At 42.7% G+C, this 22,692-nt stretch overlaps 1 protein-coding gene across 1 annotated transcript; it reads left to right on the forward strand.

Annotated features, from left to right (window-relative positions):
• The first annotated feature begins 22 nt into the window (after positions 1–22).
• On the forward strand, positions 23–22,484 carry rps6kc1 (ribosomal protein S6 kinase polypeptide 1). Its single transcript, XM_068577124.1, has 16 exons — positions 23–189; positions 1,294–1,329; positions 2,521–2,641; positions 2,972–3,087; positions 3,177–3,270; positions 3,398–3,451; positions 3,575–3,997; positions 5,009–5,127; positions 5,485–5,583; positions 7,545–7,592; positions 8,165–8,297; positions 9,530–11,185; positions 12,018–12,107; positions 17,493–17,575; positions 20,098–20,193; positions 20,613–22,484. Exons 1-16 carry the CDS (start codon positions 88–90, stop codon positions 20,712–20,714), a joined length of 3,372 nt encoding a protein of 1,123 aa, XP_068433225.1. The 5' UTR covers positions 23–87; the 3' UTR covers positions 20,715–22,484.
• The last annotated feature ends 208 nt before the right edge of the window (positions 22,485–22,692 follow it).

Consider the following 22,692-nt stretch of genomic DNA (forward strand, 5'->3'; position numbering starts at 1 on the left):
GTGTTTGCCTGCCTGGCTCTGTGCTGTCAAGGAATGAATGTGTAAGGCTAGCCGAGTGGTAGCTTTGGCAATGTTGTCATTATCAGAATGATATCGCAGCGGGACAGAGGAGAACTGGCTCGGTTTTATACTGTCACAGATCCCAAAAAGCACCTGAAAGGCTACACCGTGTACAAAGTCACCGCGAGGGTAAGTGAAAGTAAAGGAGGATGAGCTCTCCAGGGCTAGCGATCAGGCTAGCTGTGCTAACCAAGCTAATACGATGCAAAAGCCAGTAATGTTACTTTAACATCTTACGGTCAGTTGGAAATTGTTACCGCTGTTGTTAACGTATAACCGTAAGCTTACAGGAAACATTCAGGCTTGTTTATGTTTTTAAAATGTGTCTGTCATCCCCCCCAGTGGATTATCTAGCAGCTAATTTATATGAGCAAGACTGATTGAACCTAAACCTAAACGTTGACCTAGTTTTAAATAGCTGGCTTACTTAGTCCTCCGACAGACGGACATTAAGGAGATAATGTTAAGCATCTTTAAGCAGACTCAAATAATAACTAGCAGGTTCATGTTGACATTATATCTCGAGGCAAGTGTCCCAGATAAATGCCTTGAATAAAGTCATTAACGTTGTGGGGGATCCTGACGATCAAGCCAGACCTAGATAGAGAAATGTCAAAGCCTCGGTTCACTTCATAACCTTCGTGTTCATAGCTTACCATGAAACTCCCTATATTTATCTCCCAGAGAAAAGTGTTGTTCCACTATGAAGTTATTTCAAGCTAGGATAAAATCTGGATACTTTTTTTTTTTTTAAAATGCTCTCAGTTTTCAATCTACTTTATATTTTGGACAATCATACTTTCAGTTGTAGGCAATGTGTCCCCATTGATGATTTACAGAAACTCACAGATCAAGTACTGTTATAGTAAGTAATGTGACTTATCCTATTATTCAGCCACACTTATGCCAAACCTGAAGTCACCAGTTTGTGCAGTCTTATGCGTCATCCAGCATGGTCACACTCCCAGGTCAATAACTCAGCATAAGGACAGGCTGAGCTTCGTTGTCTCTGCCTGCATGCCATCATGCTTGCTATGGTTGTTGGTGATGTCGCGTTCCCACACTCATTCGGTATATAAAGCACTCATTGTCACACTCAGAGCTGTGTCCCTGCTCAAACTTGTGCCAGCCTCACAATGAAGTCTTGAACCAGCGCTGGCATCTTATACTTGTAGATATAGGAATTGCTCAGGTTCTAAAGCCTTAAGTTCTCTTCCCCCATTCTCCACATAGATCATCTCCAGGAAGAACCCAGAGGATGTCCAAGAGGTAAGACATGCAGTCATTATTAGTATATTGTAACTTGGTGAGTCTGCATAGCATTGGTAGAGAGTTGACTTTCTTGAAAGACAGGACAGGTTTAATGGAATATTTCAGAGGGAATTTCCTGTGCAGGATTGGAGGATAAGTGCGGCTTCTGTGTAGTGTGAGCTATCTGTTATCTCAAAATAAGCTGGTTGAGACCTTCAAAGACCAAGTGTGAGTTGAGTATGGTTTTATGTTCCTCATCCACACAGATATTGTAAAGAAAAGCTTTATTTTTCTGCCCCGAAATATTAGCTGTCAAAATAAGTCATACAAAAAAAGCAAAGTATAAGGTCAACATCTGGATAATTGTCAAAAACTGACACTCAGACTTTTATTGTCCACAGTTTGTTTATTATTATTACAATATAGACAGTCAAATCATCAGTATGACCATTTTAAGGGTTTTTGTCTTTGCCCAAGATAGCTGTTCTGTCTTTTAAAAGCTTTTACAGAACATTCAACTGTTTCCCTTTCTCAAAATGTATCGACAAAGTAAAAACTCACATGCGATGCTCTCTTGTGTTTGTCACACACTGAGGAATGCAGTCTAGCCTGGAACCAGTGTTAATGCAGCAGGCATGATGTCAATTACTGCATGTGTGTCTGAGAGACGGAGTGAAAGAGTTGGGCTTGGGAACACATACCGCCATTATTGGGCAGTACTCCTGCTTGGGGTGGTGCTCTGCTCAGCCGGGTTGTCTTCCAGCTGGCTGGACAGGATTTTAGCAAACCGGAGTCGCAGCTCAACATTAGACTATTATGATTTGCTTTACCGCCGCAGAGTAAGAAACTACTTTATCCATTTTTGTATGTGAATGTTGTCACTTGTGTTGGACGTTTTATTGCATAAGATGGCTATCGGAAGAGCAATTTTACTGAATTTAGCAGAGGAACAATAGCTGGGTTTAAAAAAAAAAATGTTTTCATTTTTCCGCTGTTGACAATGAATATATTAAGTCCGATTATATTTTAAAAACAGTGCTAATAAGATTACTTTTACAGACAATTATAAAATCTGATTTCTTGTTCAAGCATCACAATTGATTTAATTTGTTTGGTGAAGCTTCACATATTATTAAACAGAGAATGATTGATTTCTCAACTCCTTCTCCTGCCTATCTGCATCCATCTCTCCTCTTGTTCCTTCCGTAGATAACGGTATGGAAGAGATACAGTGATTTCAGGAAGCTTCATCAGAACCTCTGGCAGTTGCATAAGGATGTGTGTAGCCAGTCGGAGCTGTTTCCTCCGTTTGCCAAGGCCAAAGTCTTCGGTAAGAAACTATTGCCCTTGATTCGCCTGTGTCACACATTTGTCCAGATAAACGCAAAGAGACCAAATGCTTGTCTTTGTCGAGTTTTCGTCTCCTGTTTTTGGTTCTCGGCAACCTTTTTGATATTGTGGTTGTTTGCGTTAGTGGCAGACTGCTGTAGTAAGAGAGAACAAATCCTGGCTCTTTGGATCGCTGAAGGAGTAGTGAGGACTCTGCCCCCTTGAGGCAGTTCAAAGTTATTACTCCATCATTAAGCATTACTCTTACTTGACTTAATCATGCTTGAAGGGAGTATCCCTCTAATGTGTGCGTGTGTATCTTTTTATCCAGGCCGGTTTGATGACTCAGTAGTTGAAGAAAGAAGACAGTGCTCTGAGGATCTGCTGCAGTTCTCTGCTAATATCCCTGCTCTCTATAGCAGTCAGCACATCCAAGATTTCTTCAAGGTACCAAAACACGCACAAACACACTCGTACGGAAACACAACCATATTCCCAGTCTACTTTGAACTGCAATGTTTTTAATTCTTTTCCAGGGAGGTGAGGTCCACGACGGCTCCGAGCTCATCGGACCAGCTGAGCCCTTTTCAGACTTCTTGGCAGACAGTTTATCAGACTGCAGCTCTGACGGTAATATTAAACACAATAGCCCTTCTTCAAATCAATGCTCCTCATAATTTACAATGACTTCATTGTAGAATCAAGTCACACTTGCTCATAGATGTGTGGACATGTTTTTATTTTTTTTTAAATCCAGTTCAAAGAGACATCAGTGGTGCAGATGATTTGACTATCACGTCAGAGTATGGAGGTAAAGTTTGTTTGTTTATGTATCAAAATAATACACACATACATTGTGGCTCATAAATAGACAAATTAAGGAATGTTTATGTATGTGTGTCTGTTTTGACCCGAACATTGCTTTCTTCCCCAGGCCCGCCTAGTGACAGCGACCTGACCTCCCTGGCTGTGGATAGAGACTCTTTAGCTGAGTTAGATTATGGCATGGCCTCAGGCCGCACCTCCCCAAACCAGCCACAGGGGGGAGCCACCAACATTAGCAGCAGCAGCAGCAGCCCTCGCTTGCCCTCCCTGCACGATCGCCGCACCCCATCTCCCGCCCCAGTCCCTGCTTCCTCAGCCCCGAACCCAGAGGTCAGCTGGTCAGGCCGAACGCCGCTCTTCTCTGGTATTCTGAAGAAAGCCAGTGGCAACCCAAAGGACGCGAAGTCCGACTACCTAGACAGAGCCAGTGAGCTCATCTGTTTGGCTGTACAGAAGGAAAAAGAGCTGGACTTTCAGGCAGCTTTCTCCTGCTATCGCAACGGAGTGGACCTGCTGCTGCAGGGAGTGCAAGGTTAGTTTTGGCGAGCGCCGGATAACTACAGCAGTGACACACCTTCTGTATAATGGGACAAAGAAGATTTTTTTTTTCATCAGCAACTCAATTTGTGGGCAGCAGGGTTTGTTGCAGCAAACAATTACACTTCCAAAACTATTTCATTAAGACAACTTAACTTTAGAGTTGTATTCCATAGAGTTGGGGGACTGATTTAAAGAGAATGGTTCAAATTGATGAAACGGAGACATTTTGACGAATAAAATAGTTTACGTGCCCCATCATTTTACACAGTAGCATCTTTACATTTTAATCCTCCCTGTCTGGCTTTCTGTATTAAAAGAAAACGTCCGTCTCCAAGCCCAAATCCAGATTCACACGTGATAAAGCTCTCTCTAAGGTCACATAGGACATTATACAACTTTTTCACAAACAAGTAGTTTTGAATTTGATGACTAGTGAACCCATTAGAAACCTTGCGTGGCCCACTGATACTGTACGTCATGATCTTAATTTTTAAAACAAAACCAGGGTTCTCGCCTTGGATATGGAGACCAGCAAGCTAACGTAGTAGTCATAGTTGTAGTCACAGTTGTCTTGTAGTCATAGTTGCTCACGCTAGCAGACAGGTGGCAGCGGGCGTGGAGTGAGCGATTGGATGGATGATCGGTTCTTGTCAGACACAATGTGCGAACTGGTATGGGCTTGTGGTCTGGTTTGCATTAGAATATCATGTTGATGTAGCTATCAAAGCTCATTACTTCATACAAGTGGTAATCATGGACGTCTGTCTGCTTGAATGGGTGTCCTTGGGTTTATGATAGCGGAGATTCCAGCAGCAGGGTTGCTGCTCTTTAGTTGACCCTGACGATGCCAAAAAACTACATCACTTTTACTTTGTGGTGGATTACCTTGTCAAAGTAATAATGTGCTCTTTTGTCAGTAAATAAAAAGCTTGTACAGGAACTTTTAACCCCGCTGCACGATTTAAAAAGTGCTTCGTAAATAAAAATGCTTGACCCTTTTCAGGTGAGCCCAGTCCCACGCGGCGAGAGGCAGTGAAGAAGAAGACTGCAGAGTATCTGATGCGTGCAGAGCAGATATCCAGTCTGAGAAGCAACATGGGTCAAGGGTCGACACAGACAGTGGTGAGTGGGAGGAAATGGCACTGGCCTGTATGCTGTCAATGTTAGATTATGTAAATGTGCCTTAAATGCGTGCATACACCAGGGTCCTTAAACCACTCGAGGCCGTATATAATCTGTTATAAAGCCGGCTGTACAGTTTGTTTTAAACCAATCTTCACACTGCACAGAGACGGTGAGAATTCATGATGATAAATAATCATTTTCAATTACAAACTATCTGATGATCAGACACAGACAGTTTTTTGGTATTCCACACAAGAAGTCGTAATACCTAATGAATGTGAATTGCTATGTTTTAATGATGATATTGCACACCGTTAATGCACTCTGAATTTATGTATTTTTTCTTTGTCCAAGGCTTTGGGGGCACATTGTTGCCCTTCCACCAGCAGAGGAGGCCAGCCGAATCCATCTGAGGAGCTGAGAGGATACAGGGTGTTGGGAGTCATAGATAAGGTGAGTTTACTTTTGACAAGTCCTGTAACTTGCAGCCATTTTGCGAGTTTACTTAAAAGTGGTTTCATTTATAATCACAAGCAACAATTTTACTTTTTTTTGTAGAAGACAGAAACACACTTGATTGATTAGTAATAAAAAAAAATAGACACTTTGTGTTGTTTAATTTTATATCAGACCTTTCTCCTTGAATATAATAGTACGGATGAAAGAGGAACATTTTTTCCTTGACAACAATAATGAAGGTCCTAAAAAAAAATACTTCGATCCAGTTCACTTTTTAATGAACCTGCCCAGATAAATGTAGATGTGTCAAATGTCTCCTCCTTGTGTCCTTTCCTTTTTTGAACATCTTTTTTTATTTGAAGCAATAAAGCGTAATGGATTTACTGAATGCTATGGTAAGGGCTGAGTGTGTGTATGTTCAGCGTCAGTTATGACTACCACAAGGTCAGTTTAGGTTGCTGGTCCTCTCAACCAGCTGCCGGCGAAGCAACTTCACCACTCAGCCATGAAATGACTTGGCAAGCAGCTCAGAGAGCTGCACACTACATTGAATCAATGATGCTCGTCCTCCGCACACACAAAACCCCAAGGAAAATGTTGATACAATACTAACATGTGTTACTCCATGGAGGTGCATGCACAATCCACAGTGTGTCAGAAACAAATCAGCACAAAGCAAAAAAACACACACACAAAAAACGCCATAAGTGGAAACTGCGCTATGCAGAAATGACCCAGCTTTCCTCTCCTCTTTTCCCTCCTCCTCCTCCTTCCTCCTTTCACTTTTAATGGGGACAGAGGGGACAGATGGAGAGAGCTCCTCACCCTACTGCCCCTCCTCTCCACCTCCCCCCTTCCCTGATGTTTGTGTCTTAATTATATTAGTGCCCTGGCTAGCACTGCCACTCTGTTTACTCACAGCTCCATTCATATCCATTTAGCCTGCACCTGTTTGGTCCCAGCCAGGGTCACAAGAAGAGAGCGCACCCACAAAACATACGCGCGCACTGCACTGTGTACAAACACACACCGGGTCACACACATATGCTTTAGCGCTCCCCTGAGATGCCGAGGCGGCGGAAGAGCAATGAAGATGTCAGGGAGAAGGAGGGGGGAGGAAATAAGGGTTTGGAAGAGACAGACGGAAGGAGGTAGAGATTCAGAGATGGCTCTGTTAGCAGTTACTGAGTCTGCCATGAATATCTGTAGTTACATATATTTCAAAAATAAGGAAAAAGGAGAGAAATTTGTGCATTTGATGTATTAACCTAAAATATCATGAGCCATTTTGTAGGTTGCTCATAGGTTTTTGCGTATTTGAAGCTGCAGCTAATGAGTATTTTTATGAGTATCTTTTTCTTTCAGTTATTTTTTCTATTTCTATCTATGAAATTACCTAAAATAGTGAAAAGAAAAGTTTGTTTCGTTCAACCAGCGGTCCAAAATAAAAATAAATACTAAATATACAATGATTTGTCTTTATCTAAAAGGAAAGAAGGATTAAAACTCTATTAAAGATGATGGAGCCTGTGAATAGAGACTGATATTATACCGGTACTCAATATTGTTAAGTTGTTTTCCTTTACTTTTCTGTTGGTCAACCAATCGATTCATTTTTTCTAACTAACTAACAGGTGTTGGAAAATACTGGTGGTTTATGCAGCTAATATTGCATTTGGTTTCCTTTTTTCTTATACTATTATACTACCGACTTTTATGAATTCTTTTTAGTCCTTGTCACGTAACTGGGACTTGGTTTGGTCGACGCAGCAGGATCTGACACGTTAACGCCAACCTTTTGTAGTATTTTTTAAGGACCTTCATTTGTCTTGCAGTGACCCTCATGTGTGCCCTGACCCTGTCGTTGAAAAGCTCTGGAGGACACAACCACCACATCATCTTAGTCTGTGTATGTCTGTTCATATCTGGCAATTAATGGCACTCTTCCATCACAGGTTCTTTTGGTCATGGACAAGAGAACACAAGAGACATTCATCCTGAAAGTAAGTTGTGTGTGTGTGTGTGTGTGTGCGCACCCCGCATCCTTGTCGTACTGACTGTACGTGTGAAGTGTGCCAGAAGCCCCTGTGTGTGACCGGTGTAATTGATTCTAATGGGCCTGTCCCTGTCAGCTCCTCCGCTCTCAGGTGTGAGACGTGTGCCAGATGCCAACGCACAGTGCGGGCACAGATGAATACACACACACACACACACACACACACACACACACACAGTGCCAATGTGAACTTTACATGTAGTGCTGATAGATTTGTGTGGCTCTTTTAAAGTCACGGGCTGTATGTGGCTTGATGAATCCAGTGACTTTGGGTTGCCGTGGGGCAAAGCTGGAACCTTGTTAATAGGAGGTTTCTCCTTTGCCACACTCCGTTCCTCTTTTTTTTCCACCTTAGTCTGTACACAAGCTAAAACTCTCACCTTCCTTTACCTCCTCCCACTCATGCCCTCCATATTGAGTTAATGTTACTTTTCTCCTTGTGTCCTTTAATGCAGATTTCTTTCTCTCTTTTTTTTCATTACAGTCCTCACTTAATTTTTCTCTCAATTGTGATTGCAGGGTCTGAGAAAGAGCAGTGACTGTGGGCCGACCAAGCGGACAATCATGCCTCATTCTGTACCCCACATGGTGCAGCTAAAGAAGTTCGTCGTCTCTGAAGACACAGTTTTCCTTTTGCTGCAGTATGCTGAAGGTAAAACGTGTGTGTGTCATCTAATGCTCACCAACTTCATCCTTGCCTTTTTTTTTTTGTCTTTTTCCCCTCCTTCACCTGATCCCTCCCCCTCTCTTCTCCCACCCCTCTCTCTGCCCTTGTTCCAGACAGATGTTTGATAGAGATGGGTGTGTGTCACAGGTCATTATTCTGAATACCAGGTGGCGCCATGCTTCATTAGCTATGCCAACACCTGGGCCTCCTTACAACCCACTCGCTCTACAATCCGTGTGTGTAGCTTGTGTGTGTGTGGGTGAGGGCGTACTATGAAATGCAGCCATATTTTTTTAATGCTCCGTAACCTATTCAATCTGGTGCACTCTATAACCACCCTGCGCTAATATCAGTGGACAGTATTTAATATCATATGAACATAATCTAATAAAGCCAATCAAATGCCAGAAAAGCATTGTTTCACCACAGTTGCAGTTCAGCGCTGCGATTAACAAAACCCTGGATTGCTTCTTATGCTTTATATGCTGTTAGAAGCTGATAGGTTAAATGACGATAGACAGGCAGACGGAGGAAGGCGGTGACCTGAGTGACATTGGACAAAACAACATGTGGATGGTTTTACTTTCTAAGCCATCGAGTTGCCCTACTATCATTATCATCACTGTGAACTCCCTATCCATTCTCATCACACACAACAGATGCTGGCTTCCAATTGCTCACACTACAGCTGTGTGTGTGTATCTGTATGTCTGCATGTGTGTGTAAGACAGAGAGAAGTCAAAATACTAACACAACACTGGGAACCTAAAACACACACACACACCAACCAACCAACCTCATTTAGGTAAATTGGGTTCAATTATCAATCAATCACTATTCTTGTTTACCTTGGTTACTCATTCCTAAATGGATGAGCCTTCTTACAAAGTTTTCCTAGTAGTAAAGGACTCCCAGAGGCCAGTTAGGAACTTCTTTTTTGCACATTACTTTTTGCGTATCCACAGCATTTGATTAACTCTGAATTTTAGGTAAAGTATGTTGAGATGCACTGTTATGTGTAGAAAAAAATCCCTGTTTCAGCCTGGGAACTAAGTGAGGACCAATGTTCCTCCTATTGGAACACAGGTGGCAAACAATTCCTGCATTTGTCCAGCTCTCTTTCTCCTTATTTATTCTCTTAATACCTCGACTGCTCTGTATTAGACACACACTTCTTTTTGTCTTTGTCTTTAATGCCTTGTTTCCTTCATCCTTAGGGGGGAAGCTGTGGTCTCACATTGGAAAGTACCTGCGTAATTCCAGCCCAGATGACAGCTTCGACATTCCTTTCATCCAGAAGAGCCACACAGCGGCTGTACACTCTCCACAACATGCCGTCCCTCAGCTCGATGTAGATTCAGCCAGTTCTGGTTCCGGGACGGTTTCTTGTTCTGCCTCTGTATCAGAGCTCCAGAACAAAGTGGAGAAGTTCATCGCGTCTCCGAGGAGAAGTGTTCTCCCTCCCAGGTTTATCGAACGAATTGATGCCCAGTCAGACTCTGGAGCCGCATCTGAGGAAGAGTGCACCAACAGTTACTTGACACTTTGCAATGAGTATGAACAAGACAAAGTCGAACCAGATGCACTAGAAGAAGAGGCGGAAGAAAAGAGCGAACAGGAAATGCTGTCACTGGAAGTGCCGGTCGCGACGACCACCACGTCCTCGCGTAGCCGGTCGCTGCTGAGCAACGACAGCCTCTCTTCGCCTATCAGCTCTCAGGAACTTGGCTTTTTCACAGAGTTGTCCGACAAAAGCAGCCACACCCTTGACAATGAGCAATATCGTGGTGCGGGACAGGACCACAGTGACGTGTTCAGTCCTTTGCTGTCCCCTGCTGGGCCTCTGTCTTTGGATCAGTCCAAGCACACGCCAATGGAGTTTTTCCGTATTGACAGCAAAGACAGCGCAAGCGAGGTGACATGTCTTGACTCAGGAGAGCAGCGCCCTTCTCTTCAGCCGGTCTCCCTCTTTTCTGCATCTGACCTGAGCTCAGATGTCGCTGAGGATCTTCCAGAGCTGGCTCAGGAGGTCAAGGGCCACAGCTTGGAGCTCTGGGGGTTGGACTGCAGCGATAAAGACTCCAATGAGTCGGTGCCAGTCATCTCATTTAAAGAGGCAGTCGTGGAGGATGAGGGTCATCCGCCAGACCTTTTGGTCAACCTGCCTGTAATGGGTGGTACTGTAGACTGTTTAAAGGAGGAACTCGACACCTCGGGCGTGTACCTCGGCCTCGAGGCCACAGCCTCTCCTAAGAAGTTCATCCAGCCTGATGTTTTACAGCTTCACAGCCAGCCTGAGGAAGGAGAGGAGCAGCCACTGAAGCAGGAGCTTTCATCTCTAAGTACAGGCTCAGCAACTTGTGACACTAGTGCTGCATCTTCCTCTCCCTTTAACTCACTGTGGGATGACTGCAGCTTGGCGTTTGGGCCTGAGGCCTCTGACAAAATGGTTGTTTACCCTACATGCCAAAATAATCACCTTGACCTTTCAGTTACTGACTTGCTAAATGGGAAACTAGAGTCCGGTACAAGAGTAAATACAGACTTGGTTTCTGACCGCAGTGGCAAAAGCACAGACTACATTCCAGCCACAAACGGGACTGAGGTATGCACAGTGGTTGAGAGTTTATTCGGTCTTGATGGTGAATCATCAAGAGTTATTAGTAATACAGGGGGCTGCGAATTTGATAAAGAAGTATCGCGACTGTTTGCAAAGCTGGACGAGCTGTCGTTGGCTGCGTCCCAGGTTCATATCCCGGAGGAGTTTATACGCTGCTGGGCCGTAGAGATGGTGAGAGCCCTGGACTCTCTGCACCAAGAGGGCATCTTCTGTCGAGACCTGAACCCCAACAACATCCTGCTCGACCACCAAGGTTAGACATCCGTTGTTACTGCTGCAGCTTATTATGAAGTCTTTCAGGAAGATCCAGGGGAGTCCTAGATAACTTTTCAAGCAAAACATTTTGGTTGGCTTGTGAATATTAATTAACTTCCATAAACAGGAAATAAAGTGAATATATGCATTGAACAGAGCCTGCAGTGGAAGCAATACTTTCTACTATAGGTGGCCTATTTATAGTTTCAATTCAAACATAGATAGTTCCATAAAGACCTTATGAGGATTTTAGACATCTTAGTGACAGCTGCTGATGTTTCTTTTACAGCGAGCAATAAACCACATCTGTCTGAAGCTGCTTTACTCCATCAGTCAACCATGATGTAATGTATTGACTAAAAACCAAGGCTTTTCCAGAAGCAAAAGTGTTTTTTTTACCAGGAGGTCACAGATTCCCCCTCAACTTCTTCTTTTGTCGTCCTACAATCATCTCTCTCCACCTCGTTATCAACAAGCGTCTAATTAGCTGAGTGGCTGTTTTCGTCTCCCTGGTGGTAATTATTGTTCTAAAGGGCCCATCACCGGCGTAGTGTGGTGCATCAGTCTGGCTAGCCCAGGCTAATGGCCACGGCTACCTAATGACACCATTAGTTCTAATGATAGCGTTAACGGGTAGCCGCTAAACAGGAGTAATCGCTGGGGCTGTGTGCTTGAAAAGCTCGCTGAGGGATGTAGAGAGGCAGAAAGGAACGGTGGAAGGAACTGCTCTGAAGGTGGAGTAAACAGTTCGAAAAGTATTGAGTCTGAGTGACACTGTGTCGGGTTGAGGCTTTGAGCTGAACGATTTCCCTCCCTTCCTGTCGTCTTAGGTCATGTTCAGCTCACCTACTTTTGTAGCTGGAATGATGTGGAGGAGTCCTGCGACAAAGAGGCCATTGCCAATATGTACTGTGCACCAGGTGAGACATATACATATTCACTTTATCTCTCTGACTTCTCCTCTTTTCTCTTTAGTACCCGTTCTAAACGTTTTAATTGGGAGCCGCCTTATTTTGTGTGTTTGTATGTGTCTGTTTGCATGAGCTTTATGTGGGGTTAATTCTATGCAGGCATGCAGTGCCATAAGTAGGCCACTTTCTCATGGTCACAAAACCCTCATTCATAGCCAGACATGAATAAACACACACACACACACACACACACACACTCACACACACACACACACACACACACACACACACACACACACACACACACACACACACACACACACACACCACTTTTGACAGTAGAAGCAGATGATTGCTGATTGTTCTCCACTTTTAAATAGACAGACATCCAGAGGCAAAGGTGCTCTTTCCATTCTGTGCATTTGCCTTGTTTACCATTAAAAAATAAAATAAAATAAAAAAAACCTCATCTTAAAGATACATGATCATAATGTGCAGTATTATTTTACATTTTATTCAACATATATTAGTTTGTATACAATACATTTGAAACATGAGTTTGTATGTACTCACAGTTTGGAGAAGCTGGCTCTTGTTGCAGTTCTCTCACTGTCCTGTAGAGTGTGTTGTTGTGCAACAATGAGCCGGCAGTGAGGTGACTCCATGTGTTGCCCTCAGCAGGCTTGTGGCAGCTCTGGCATGCTGTTTACAAGCTGCCTAAAACAAACCGCTGCTAGACTACAGCACCATGTCCCTACTTAGCACTTCTGTGTGTGTGTGTGTGTGTGTGTTGTGTGTGTGTGTGTGTGTGTGTGTGTGTGTGTGTGTGTTTGGGGGGGTTGTTTGTGTGTGTAAGAGTGCATGAGTGCACATCCGTTTGACATCTATGGGCGGATACTTTTTCCAATTTGTTACTGTTTCAAGCACCAGGCTTCACACTTGGGATGCTGGACAAATTATGTCGTCTGTGTTTGATTGCATCTTTCTTAAATATGCAGGATGGATAACTGTTGGCTGAAAAACTCTGGATGCATGCAGAGACATACACAATGACCCTCGCAGCCATTCACTTACCCACGCACTTATATTAAGCTATTCTCTCATATTCATCCTCTCGCTCTCTCTCAAGCCAGGAAGGTCACTTCAGATTTAAATCCTCCTTGTGGCTAGAACATTCAGTATGCCACTGTTGTAATAAATCTGAAAGCAACAAATGCTTTATCTAATATTCAAAGTGTGCATTTATGTTCCCTTCGAAAACGGCCTGTTTAAAAGCGCACTAATGGAAATAGAAACACCGAGAGGCATATGTTCAGTGGCCAGCCGTAGATGACCTAAAGACACGCAGGAGTAAAGCTTAGCACAAGGAGCTTTATGCATAATGTAGCTGAAAACCTAACTGCCAATTCGAGACATATTTGACTCTAAAGTCATTGTCTAATTGATGAAGTCATTTTCTAGTTAATATGAGCAGTGACAGCTCTTTATACTTGTCTAAGAGAGTGAAAGGTAGGGCTAAACACTCTAAATATATATATATATATATATATATATATATATATATATATATATATATATATATATATATATATATATATATATATTAAATTTAGAAAATGTAAAAGGTAGATTTTGACAAGAATATACACATGATTCACAGATCATTTCTAACAGTGCTGATAAGACATCAAGCAAAGGTTTAGAGCTGCAACCATCATCAGCATTAAATACTTTGTTTATTTTTTAAAAGTGTTATTCTCAAATATTTTCTATGACCAGCAGACAAACTGGAAATTACACAGCGACAAAAAAAGGAACAATAAAAGAAATGTCAGACTTGAGAGGCTGGAGGCAATTTAAGGTTTTATTTTCTTGACAATCCAATTAATTGACTTTAATACGTCAATAAGTTAATCATCTAGACTTTTCAGCATTGTCGAATTTAGACATGGACAAATACAAGTATAACCAAAGTTGGACAAAAAGAGCTAAAAAAAAAAGGCGTCAGTGTGGTGTCACATTTGGATGTCTCACAAATATGAATACAAAAAATATTATATATTGCCAACGCCAAAGGGAAATGAACTGGAATTGTAGCGACTTCAACCCAGGTGTGAAAGATGTTAGTTGTTGAACGACTGTTGATCCCACGTGGATCGATGGATGTAATATGTGTTAGCAGCCAACAGGGGGCGTGTTAAGCTGCTGCTGATGAGCGATATTATCGCTTCAACATACATTGAATCTATGGAAACACTGGCAACTTTTTTCTCTTTCTTGTCTGAATTCACCTTTTTTGTATTATCAATTTCAGTATAACATTTTAATAAGTATATTAAATATTACTGAGTAATAGCTATCATATATATATATATATATATATATATATATTTTTTCTTTCCTGCAAACCTCCTACGATTGATACATGCACGTGTCTGTTGATGTATGTGCTTGTTAACACACACACACACACACACACACACACACACACACACACACACACACACAGCTAAACGCAGAGGTTAGTGAGTGTGTGTCTCCCCTGCCCTTGTTATGTATTGCTGTTTATCCAGACAGGGTCAGCTCTGACGATGGCTTCATTCCTGATGACAGATTTATGACTGTTTGCCAGAAAGCTAGCAGGGGGCCTGCTGTGTGTGTGTGTGTGTGTGTGTGTGTGTGTGTGTTTGTGTGTGTGTGTGTGTGTGTGTGTGTGTGTGTGTGTAAGACGGGGGGGAAACATGTTTTGAAAACGCACACATTCACGCCCAAAAAACACGGGAGTGGACTCGGAAAATACAGTGACATCTGTGAATGTATTTATTCTGCACTTCTGCTTATTTATTTTCTCAGCAATTCATAATTATTGATAAACATTAGATGGCTAATGCTTTGTTCTCTAATAAGAAAAAAGAAGCCAGTGAGCGACAGTGAGACACACAAACCTGATTTGAGCAGAGATATGAATCGTGTATTGTTCTGCAGAGAGGGAAGCAAGGCCAAAACCAATTCTCTTCAATGTCTAAGAAAAGGGAAATTAAATATTCTTCCTCTCTGAGGTAGTTAATGAGTCCATCGTCATGCTAGATGCGTGTTTTCACTGTTTGTTTTTTTCTTTTACCTGCTCAGCCACTGTGTGATCGACTGGAAGATAATGTTCAGTTCCCCTTTTATCTCTTTGTTTCACAAACCTTTTCAAGTAAGAAATTGTACCCTGAACGTACTTCGACTTTATTATTTGAATATTATCAGATATTCTGTCCTCACAGTAAAGATGAGTCATAGGATTGATTTAGGTTTGTTTGAAGATATAACTTATTTGGATTTAGCAACAATTGGCACCATTTTAACATTGCCTCCACGGCTCATACGAGACGGGCTCAGTCTTGGAACATCATACACAGATGCCTCCTTACTTCCTAACTGCAAACACTTTACTTCCCCTCTCAACAATGACTACCTGTAAAGTTTTTCGGGAAGTCAGACTAAGAGGAGAAGAGAGACAGTTCCTTATGCCCCCCTATTGATTAAGATTCAAAGGAGGAACTGCATTGTTACGGGGAAAGGGAAGAAGAAGAGGCCACAAGGGTAACTCCCTATTGTTTGTATCTGAACTCCTTTGTATTCTTTTTTTTTTATTTTCCATGTGCTGTTTAAGAAAGCTTTGTGGAGGTATGGTCAAATGTACGCATCACACAGCGCAGTGTAACAGTGGGGTTTGAATGACCCATGGCCCGTGGATGCAGTTAATTCTCCCCTCCCATCCTCTTTCTCTCGATCTCCCTTTCTCCCTGCCTCGCTCTGACAGAGCGGTAAGTGTAGCCAGCTCCACTGTACTCTCCCTGCAGCTCCTTAGACATTAATCCATTGTGATGACATCGACCTTGCTCTGAGACGTGTGTGTGTGTGTGTCCACTATCTCCCCCCGAGCTCATAACTACGCAGGTATCACTAGTCCGTTCAATGACGATCTTCTCTCCTTGGCTGTCAAAACAGTAGTCCTGGGGAGCCCTGAAGACTGGTTGCTCAGTTGGCTGTGTGTGTGTGTCTGTGTCTGTGTGTCTGTGTTTGTTTGAGTGTATATGTATGTGTGTAGACAAAACGTGCAAGTCGTATCATAGCCCTCTCTAACCTTTACTGCAAGAGAGCTGCGCAGGCCCCTGGAGTTCCTGGCAGCGTCCGGGACATGAGGGGTCTTTGTCTCCTCTGCTCCCCCAGCTGAGGAGCCTGGTCTCTGGGCACACGCAGCCGTGACCCTGGGTCCCAGCCCTCTGGAGAGAGCGGAGCAGGGGGAAGCTGAGCGGCACAAGAGGCCATCTGGTACCCAGTGGAGCTAGCGCGCACACAGACGCCCTCTCGCCCTCTCTTGCTCTCTGTCTCTCTCTCTCTCACACATACACTTTTGACGTGAGCAAACGTGCATCACTCTTGGTTTCTGCGTCTTACTTAAACACAGACTGTAGAGTCCCAACAGCCTTCCTTATAACTGGTAGCCTGACTGTGACTGTGGATCAGAATCTCATCAAACGTGTCCATGAGCAAGACGGTGGACAGATGTCCCATGAAATGTTCATCTTGAGAGGGTTTTGTAGTCTCTAACTGTGTAAAGATGGTAAATTATGTCTTTGATTATTGAAAGCCTTTAATCAGTTGTTGTTGTCGAGACAAAAACTTAATGGCGGGCTGTCATCGGGATCTGTGGAAAAGGCTGAAATTTGGATAATGGATTAATAATTAAAGTTATTTCTCACACTTGACTGTTAAACAGACAAGACATTTGCCACTTTTTCTTGACATTTAAAAAACAACAACTACCAAATGAAAATGTTATTTTCACGAGCTGAAAATGGTGCGTGAGTAAAGAAAATTAAACAATAATGTTATACGACTTCTCAGTAGTTCCTGCTTTACATTTCTTGGTGTGTGTGTGTGTGTCTGTGTGTGAATGTGTGTGTGTGTGCTGTATGAGTGTGTGTTTGTGTTTGAGGTCAGGTCATGCAGATGGTGTGAAGTTGCAGCAGACGGTTTCCTCAATTTAACTGCTTTTTTATTATGCAAATCACCCTTTTATGAGACACACACTTGTTTGTGTGTGCGTGCGCGTGCTCGTGCGAGAGACTGTGTTCATGTTTTTGTGCTCATTTTTAATTGATTGTATCAATTCAATGAAATATTAAGTAATCCAAGATGTCAGTCGATGTTGAGGGTTTTTTGATGTAATGACTAAAGGGGTCTATTTTGCACTTAGCTAAGCTTAAGATGAGTAAAAATGTTAATTATAAATATTGTGGTATTTGTTAGTTTTATATATATTACCAGTTATATAAGTTATTTCTCTGCTTGTTGATTTATTGATTAATTCAGCATTTTCCCTCCTTTTACCTCTTGTTTCAGAGGTGGGAGGAATCAGCGAGGAGACTGCAGCATGCGATTGGTGGAGTTTGGGCGCCGTCCTGTACGAGTTGCTGACAGGCATGGTGAGTCAAAAAGTGTGAGCGGTGTTATCTTTGTTGCTGTGGTGTTGTGGGACGTCTGTAGGTGCCTCGGCTTTCAACTCCCTTCCACTCTTTATGGTTGTGCCAAGTTGTGTATGATTCTGCGCGCGTGTCTGTATGTTTGGAGGTGTAGTTTGTTGTGCGTGCGTGTGTGTGTTAGGTGCGTCTTGGCTGCCGTCTCTTACTCTGGTTCTCGGGGAGTGCCAGGGGTGTCGGTGTGACTTTCTCCCCCAGCCTGAGCTCCATCTGCTGGGTCAGGGGGGGTCAGCTCTCGCCGGGCCTCGTGGCTGGCTCCTGGAGCAGTGCTGGGCTTGGAGCGCGCCGATCCGAGGTCGGTGTGGAAGGTGAAGACCGGGGCAGCTCTCAAGGTGCTGCTACTCGGCCGGTCCAGGATCGGGGCTGTCCGAGGGACAATCTTTAAAGGGTTGGGAGGAAGGGAAGCATCTCTGAGCCGTTTTTTGTTTGGAAGACAAATTATACATATTCACAAGCACAATTATTTACAAGCTAATTATACCTTGCTGCTCTCCTGAAGGGCAAATGCACATACAGTTGCACGCACAGACGCCATGTGCAGGTGCAGAGCCTCCCTTCAATTTTGTATTGTCTATTAAATTTGAATAAAGTCTAACTGATTCCCACTGGGCATATTTTCATATCGGCTATCAGTGGTTTCCATCAATGGCCCAAACCATCGGGGTGTTAGTTTGGTTAGTGTTTCTCTGTTGAACAATACACACCCACTTACCTGGGAAAAAAAAAAACAACTCCGTCACACAGATGTCTCCTTTGATGATTATGTCTGGGTACAGCCCTGGCAAGGATACACACACAGAGGCACACATAGTGTCTCTTGATCCTTGCAGGATAAGATCTTGCCTGGAGCAGTCTTGACTGTGCCTAGGAACCCAGCCAGAACTCCCGCAGTACGTACCAGGAGAGAGCGAGGCAACCGACCTAACTGATGGAAAGAACACACGGGGTGCCCCCAACACAAACAGTTCATGGGCTCCCTCTTGCCGCACACGTTCTGTTCTAGCGTTTTTCAATTTCAAGGCTCAACAATAAGGACTGCCTGCTTGCCTGCAGCAAGTAAAATGCCAAGTCTGGGGCGAGTAAATCTAGCAGCACACTTGATCGATCGGGTTAGTGGTAAGAAATAGATAAACACGTAGTTTGTTTTTTTTCCCCACATGATGGAAGTAGCTAAGGAGTGATCCATCTCGTTTCCTTTTCATCTCTGTTGAAAGTTGCACAGATCGGGCACTCGTGGCAGTGAGTAAAGACAGAGTTTTTGATCTGAAGCGCTAGCGAGCATTTAAATTAACCTGGAAGCAGGCGTTAAGTTGGGTGGCGTGAAAGATGTGTGCAAATCTCCCAACTACAGTCAGTGTAAGTATTTGGACTGTGACACAATTTTTCTTATTTGTCTCTTTACACAACTTTCCATGGATTTGAAATGACGCTGTCAATATGCGGTTGAAGTGTAGACTTTCACCTTTCATTGAAAGTATATAACACTATTGCATTAACCGTTTAGGAATTACAGCCATTTTGGAAGATTTCATGCAATCATTGACCGCTAAGGATTTTCCTATCAAGTAATAATTGTTAACAATATATTCAGTATTTTGTTAGTTTGTCCAATTACTTCTAAAAAAAAAAAGGGCAAAATTAAAATGATTGTGTAACAGTCCAAAATACTTATGGCCCTGACAGTTTTCCCCAAGTTTGAGAGCAAAGCAGATGGAACAAGACTATAAACTTGAGTCTTTGTTGTCATCGGATAACTAAGGCAAGTAAGAATTGACTGTAGGCGAGTAGATTTACGATCCACTTGCCCGGTCAGGCAAGTGGAGAAAAAAAAAAAACATTAACGTCGAACTGTGAATTTGGAGGTGGAGAAACGCTGAAAGATGTCATTCTGCAACATACAGCGATTATGGTCATTATTGTCAATTATTTTAACAATGCGGCTACATTCTATGGTTGAAAAAGCATTTGCAGGTCTTGTGCTCTCTTCCTGTCTCGACTGAGATTATTTCTTCTTTTTTTTCTTTTCAAAGTGCATCAATTCCTTGTAATTGACGGTTTGACCTGGTCATATTTTACTCTAAAATCAAATAAAAATGCTTTATATTTAATGCTGCCTGCTTAACTGTGGACTCCTCCAGTAAAATAGCTCCGTGTAACTGAAGAACAAACCAACCTAAAACAGGTATTTTCTTTCCATGTCATTCTTTCTGTGACACTCTGACACGCATCAGTTCTAAGAAAGAGCAACAGTAGTTCAATCACTGCCTTGTTGTAGTTGCTGTGATCAGTGTTGTTTCAGTTGCTCTGGCTCTTTGGTCTCCTCCTATTTGTCCAGCACCGGGGCTCTCGCATTGACCGAGGCTCCGCGGGTGTCGGTGTATCTGTCCCTTTTGCTCTCAGTCGGTCAGGTTTTCTTTGTTTTGACTGATCATTATCTATTCTTTCCATCCCTCCTTCCCACCGCACAGTCCTTGCTGCGGTGCCATCCAGCAGGAATCGGTCGCCACACCGCTCTCAACATCCCCGAGTCCGTCTCAGAGGAGGCCAGATCTCTCCTGGAGAAGGTGAGAATCTGGTGTGCTCCTGGTAACCTCCTCTGTAGGTTACCATAACGGCATGTACAGTATTTAACTGAGTGGCCCACTCAAATACATTTTCCCCAGCTGTAAAGAAGTTTGAAGATTCAGTATTTATCATATCCATAACTAATGCCAAAGAATTTGCAGCTTTTTCTGAATGAAAAACACATTGAAATTTAAACATAGATATAGAAAAACATACATGTCAGTTGTTTGGCAGATGATGACCTGTAGCAGCAATAGTGTTTTGTTAGAAATAACTACAGTAGAAGAATATATTTTATATCTTTAAGCTAATTGCAAATCATCAACACTGGTTTTCTTTAAATGCAGAAACTATGGCATCACTTATATGACTTGTACTGAATTATAAATGCTTCTTATTGTCTCCGTTCTGTCTGCAGTTGCTCCAGTACAACCCAGTGGAGAGACTGGGGGCCGGTGTGGGAGGCGTGGATGATATCAAATCCCACCCGTTCTTTGCCAGAGTGGACTGGCCCAAATAGACGCTGTGCATTGTGGGACTGCGGAAACCAGAGCTGCATGCTGGGAGACCGGCTGTCCTGAATGAATTCCTTTCAAATTGAAAACACAAATAGACAGTAAATACAGATCATGCATTTCTGCACGCATCTCCCATTTTATCTATGGCCATTCAGTCCCCACATATGTTTTCGTTTTATACGGAATTTGCCAAGAAGCAGAATTACTTTCCTCGTAAATTGCTATTTTCTTTATCTCATAGAGAGTTTACTGTGTAACCTTTTTGGTGCGGGGAACACTTAACATGTGTGGTGCAGTAATTCTTACAATAAGTGCTGGTACAGAGTGATGATCCACTACAACATTGTTACTTTTACACTCAGACGGGAGCGGTAAGCCAAATAGACATGAGTGAAAGGTGACATTTTTGTGTTTACACTGCATTTATTAGTTTGTGTAGGTTACCCATTACAAATTGAGGCAGATTTGAAACTGCTAAATTTGTCATTCAGAGCATTTATAGAGCGACAAATTATTATTATCGACGTAAAGATATAGTGGAGTAATGTCTGCCTGAGCAGAGAATGGCGTCGTTCTCTCTCGGTGTGTTTTCATCAGTTGACACAGTCGGGCCGGCTGCACGTGCATGTTAGCGCACGTGAGCGTGCACCCACCCTCTCGGTTCCTCCCTCAGGTAAACACTGTCGGCTTTGTCAGCACCTTTGGCGTTGTTAGCGCTTTTAGCTTCTAGCCGCTAGCCGGCTCGACCGCCGCCTTGTTGAGAGCCGTCAAGAGGCAATAGGAAATGCTCCCAATTTTGTTTATTGTACCTTTAAGTCAACTTTCCTGAAACACAAGTGCAATACTTTTTGCCGCCTTGAACATATTTATTATTCCTCGCCGAGCCCATTGAGATTAGTTGAGCTCATTTGATGGTTAGGTTGTGTTCCTCTGATCTAGGAACTGATGTACAGGCTGCACCAACGAAATGGACACGACAAGATCAATGAACAAAATATTTTCTAGGTAGGAGATGGTTTTGTTGTTTAGTGAAGTATTTAGGTAAAATAAGATTTACTTATTCAGTAGATTATAGCTGGAAAAAGTGTTTGTTTAGCAGACAGAGAAAAAAAATGAAGGATGAGGCTCGAACCACACATGTCAAACCAGCCCTTTTACAGATTGTTGTTGTTTTTATGAATCTGTTCACTACATTTTCTGCATGAAAGAATATGATTGATGTAATATATGTAATGGTATGAAAATTCTATCAAACAATAAATTATGTGTGTCTTGTAAATACACCTTTTTAAAGGATGTTGTGCTGAGTGAAAGATCCACCCAGATCTCAAAGCCTTGATCGTGTCCAACGTGTCAATCACTTACTGCCTCATCAGTCAAGTCCTTTTTATTTGATTGTGCATTTTGCTTTTGAGCAACACACATTTGCTAACTTGCAACACAGATCTTAATGCTGATTTTGTAATATCTACAACAACTGCTTTATAATAAGGTAAACATTGCCATGGTTACAATTACATGCAATATATCTCTTCCTGTATAATCGGAGATGTTTGAGATTTATTGGCGCATATATCAAATGCTCATGATATATTTCTCTAAATATACACAGTTAATCACTCCACTGTAGAGCCTGCACTGCATAATGTAAATTACCAAGGCCATATTCCACGTGGTAACCCTTTCATCACACTTCAAATCTTTTTTTTCTCCATCTGTGCTGTATGTCGGTGCTGGTCTGTCGGTGCACTCTTGATAACAATAAACATACCTGGATGACAACATCTAGTGATGCTTCCTTTATTGATTGAGCGATTAAGTGTAGAGAGCTGGGAGTGTGTTGTGTTTGTTCTGAGGCTACAGCCCCTCTTATCAGCAGGACCGATGATACTCCTAGAAAGCCGCTGTCACTCCTGCTGAGTGTCACTGTGACGGTAATATGAGCCAGCACAAAGGCACGCGTACAAACACACGCACACA

This window comes from Clinocottus analis, unplaced genomic scaffold (genome assembly GCF_023055335.1).
Source record: "Clinocottus analis isolate CAN_PGR_092001 unplaced genomic scaffold, fCliAna1.0.p SCAF_15, whole genome shotgun sequence".
Lineage (NCBI taxonomy): Eukaryota > Metazoa > Chordata > Actinopteri > Perciformes > Cottidae > Clinocottus > Clinocottus analis.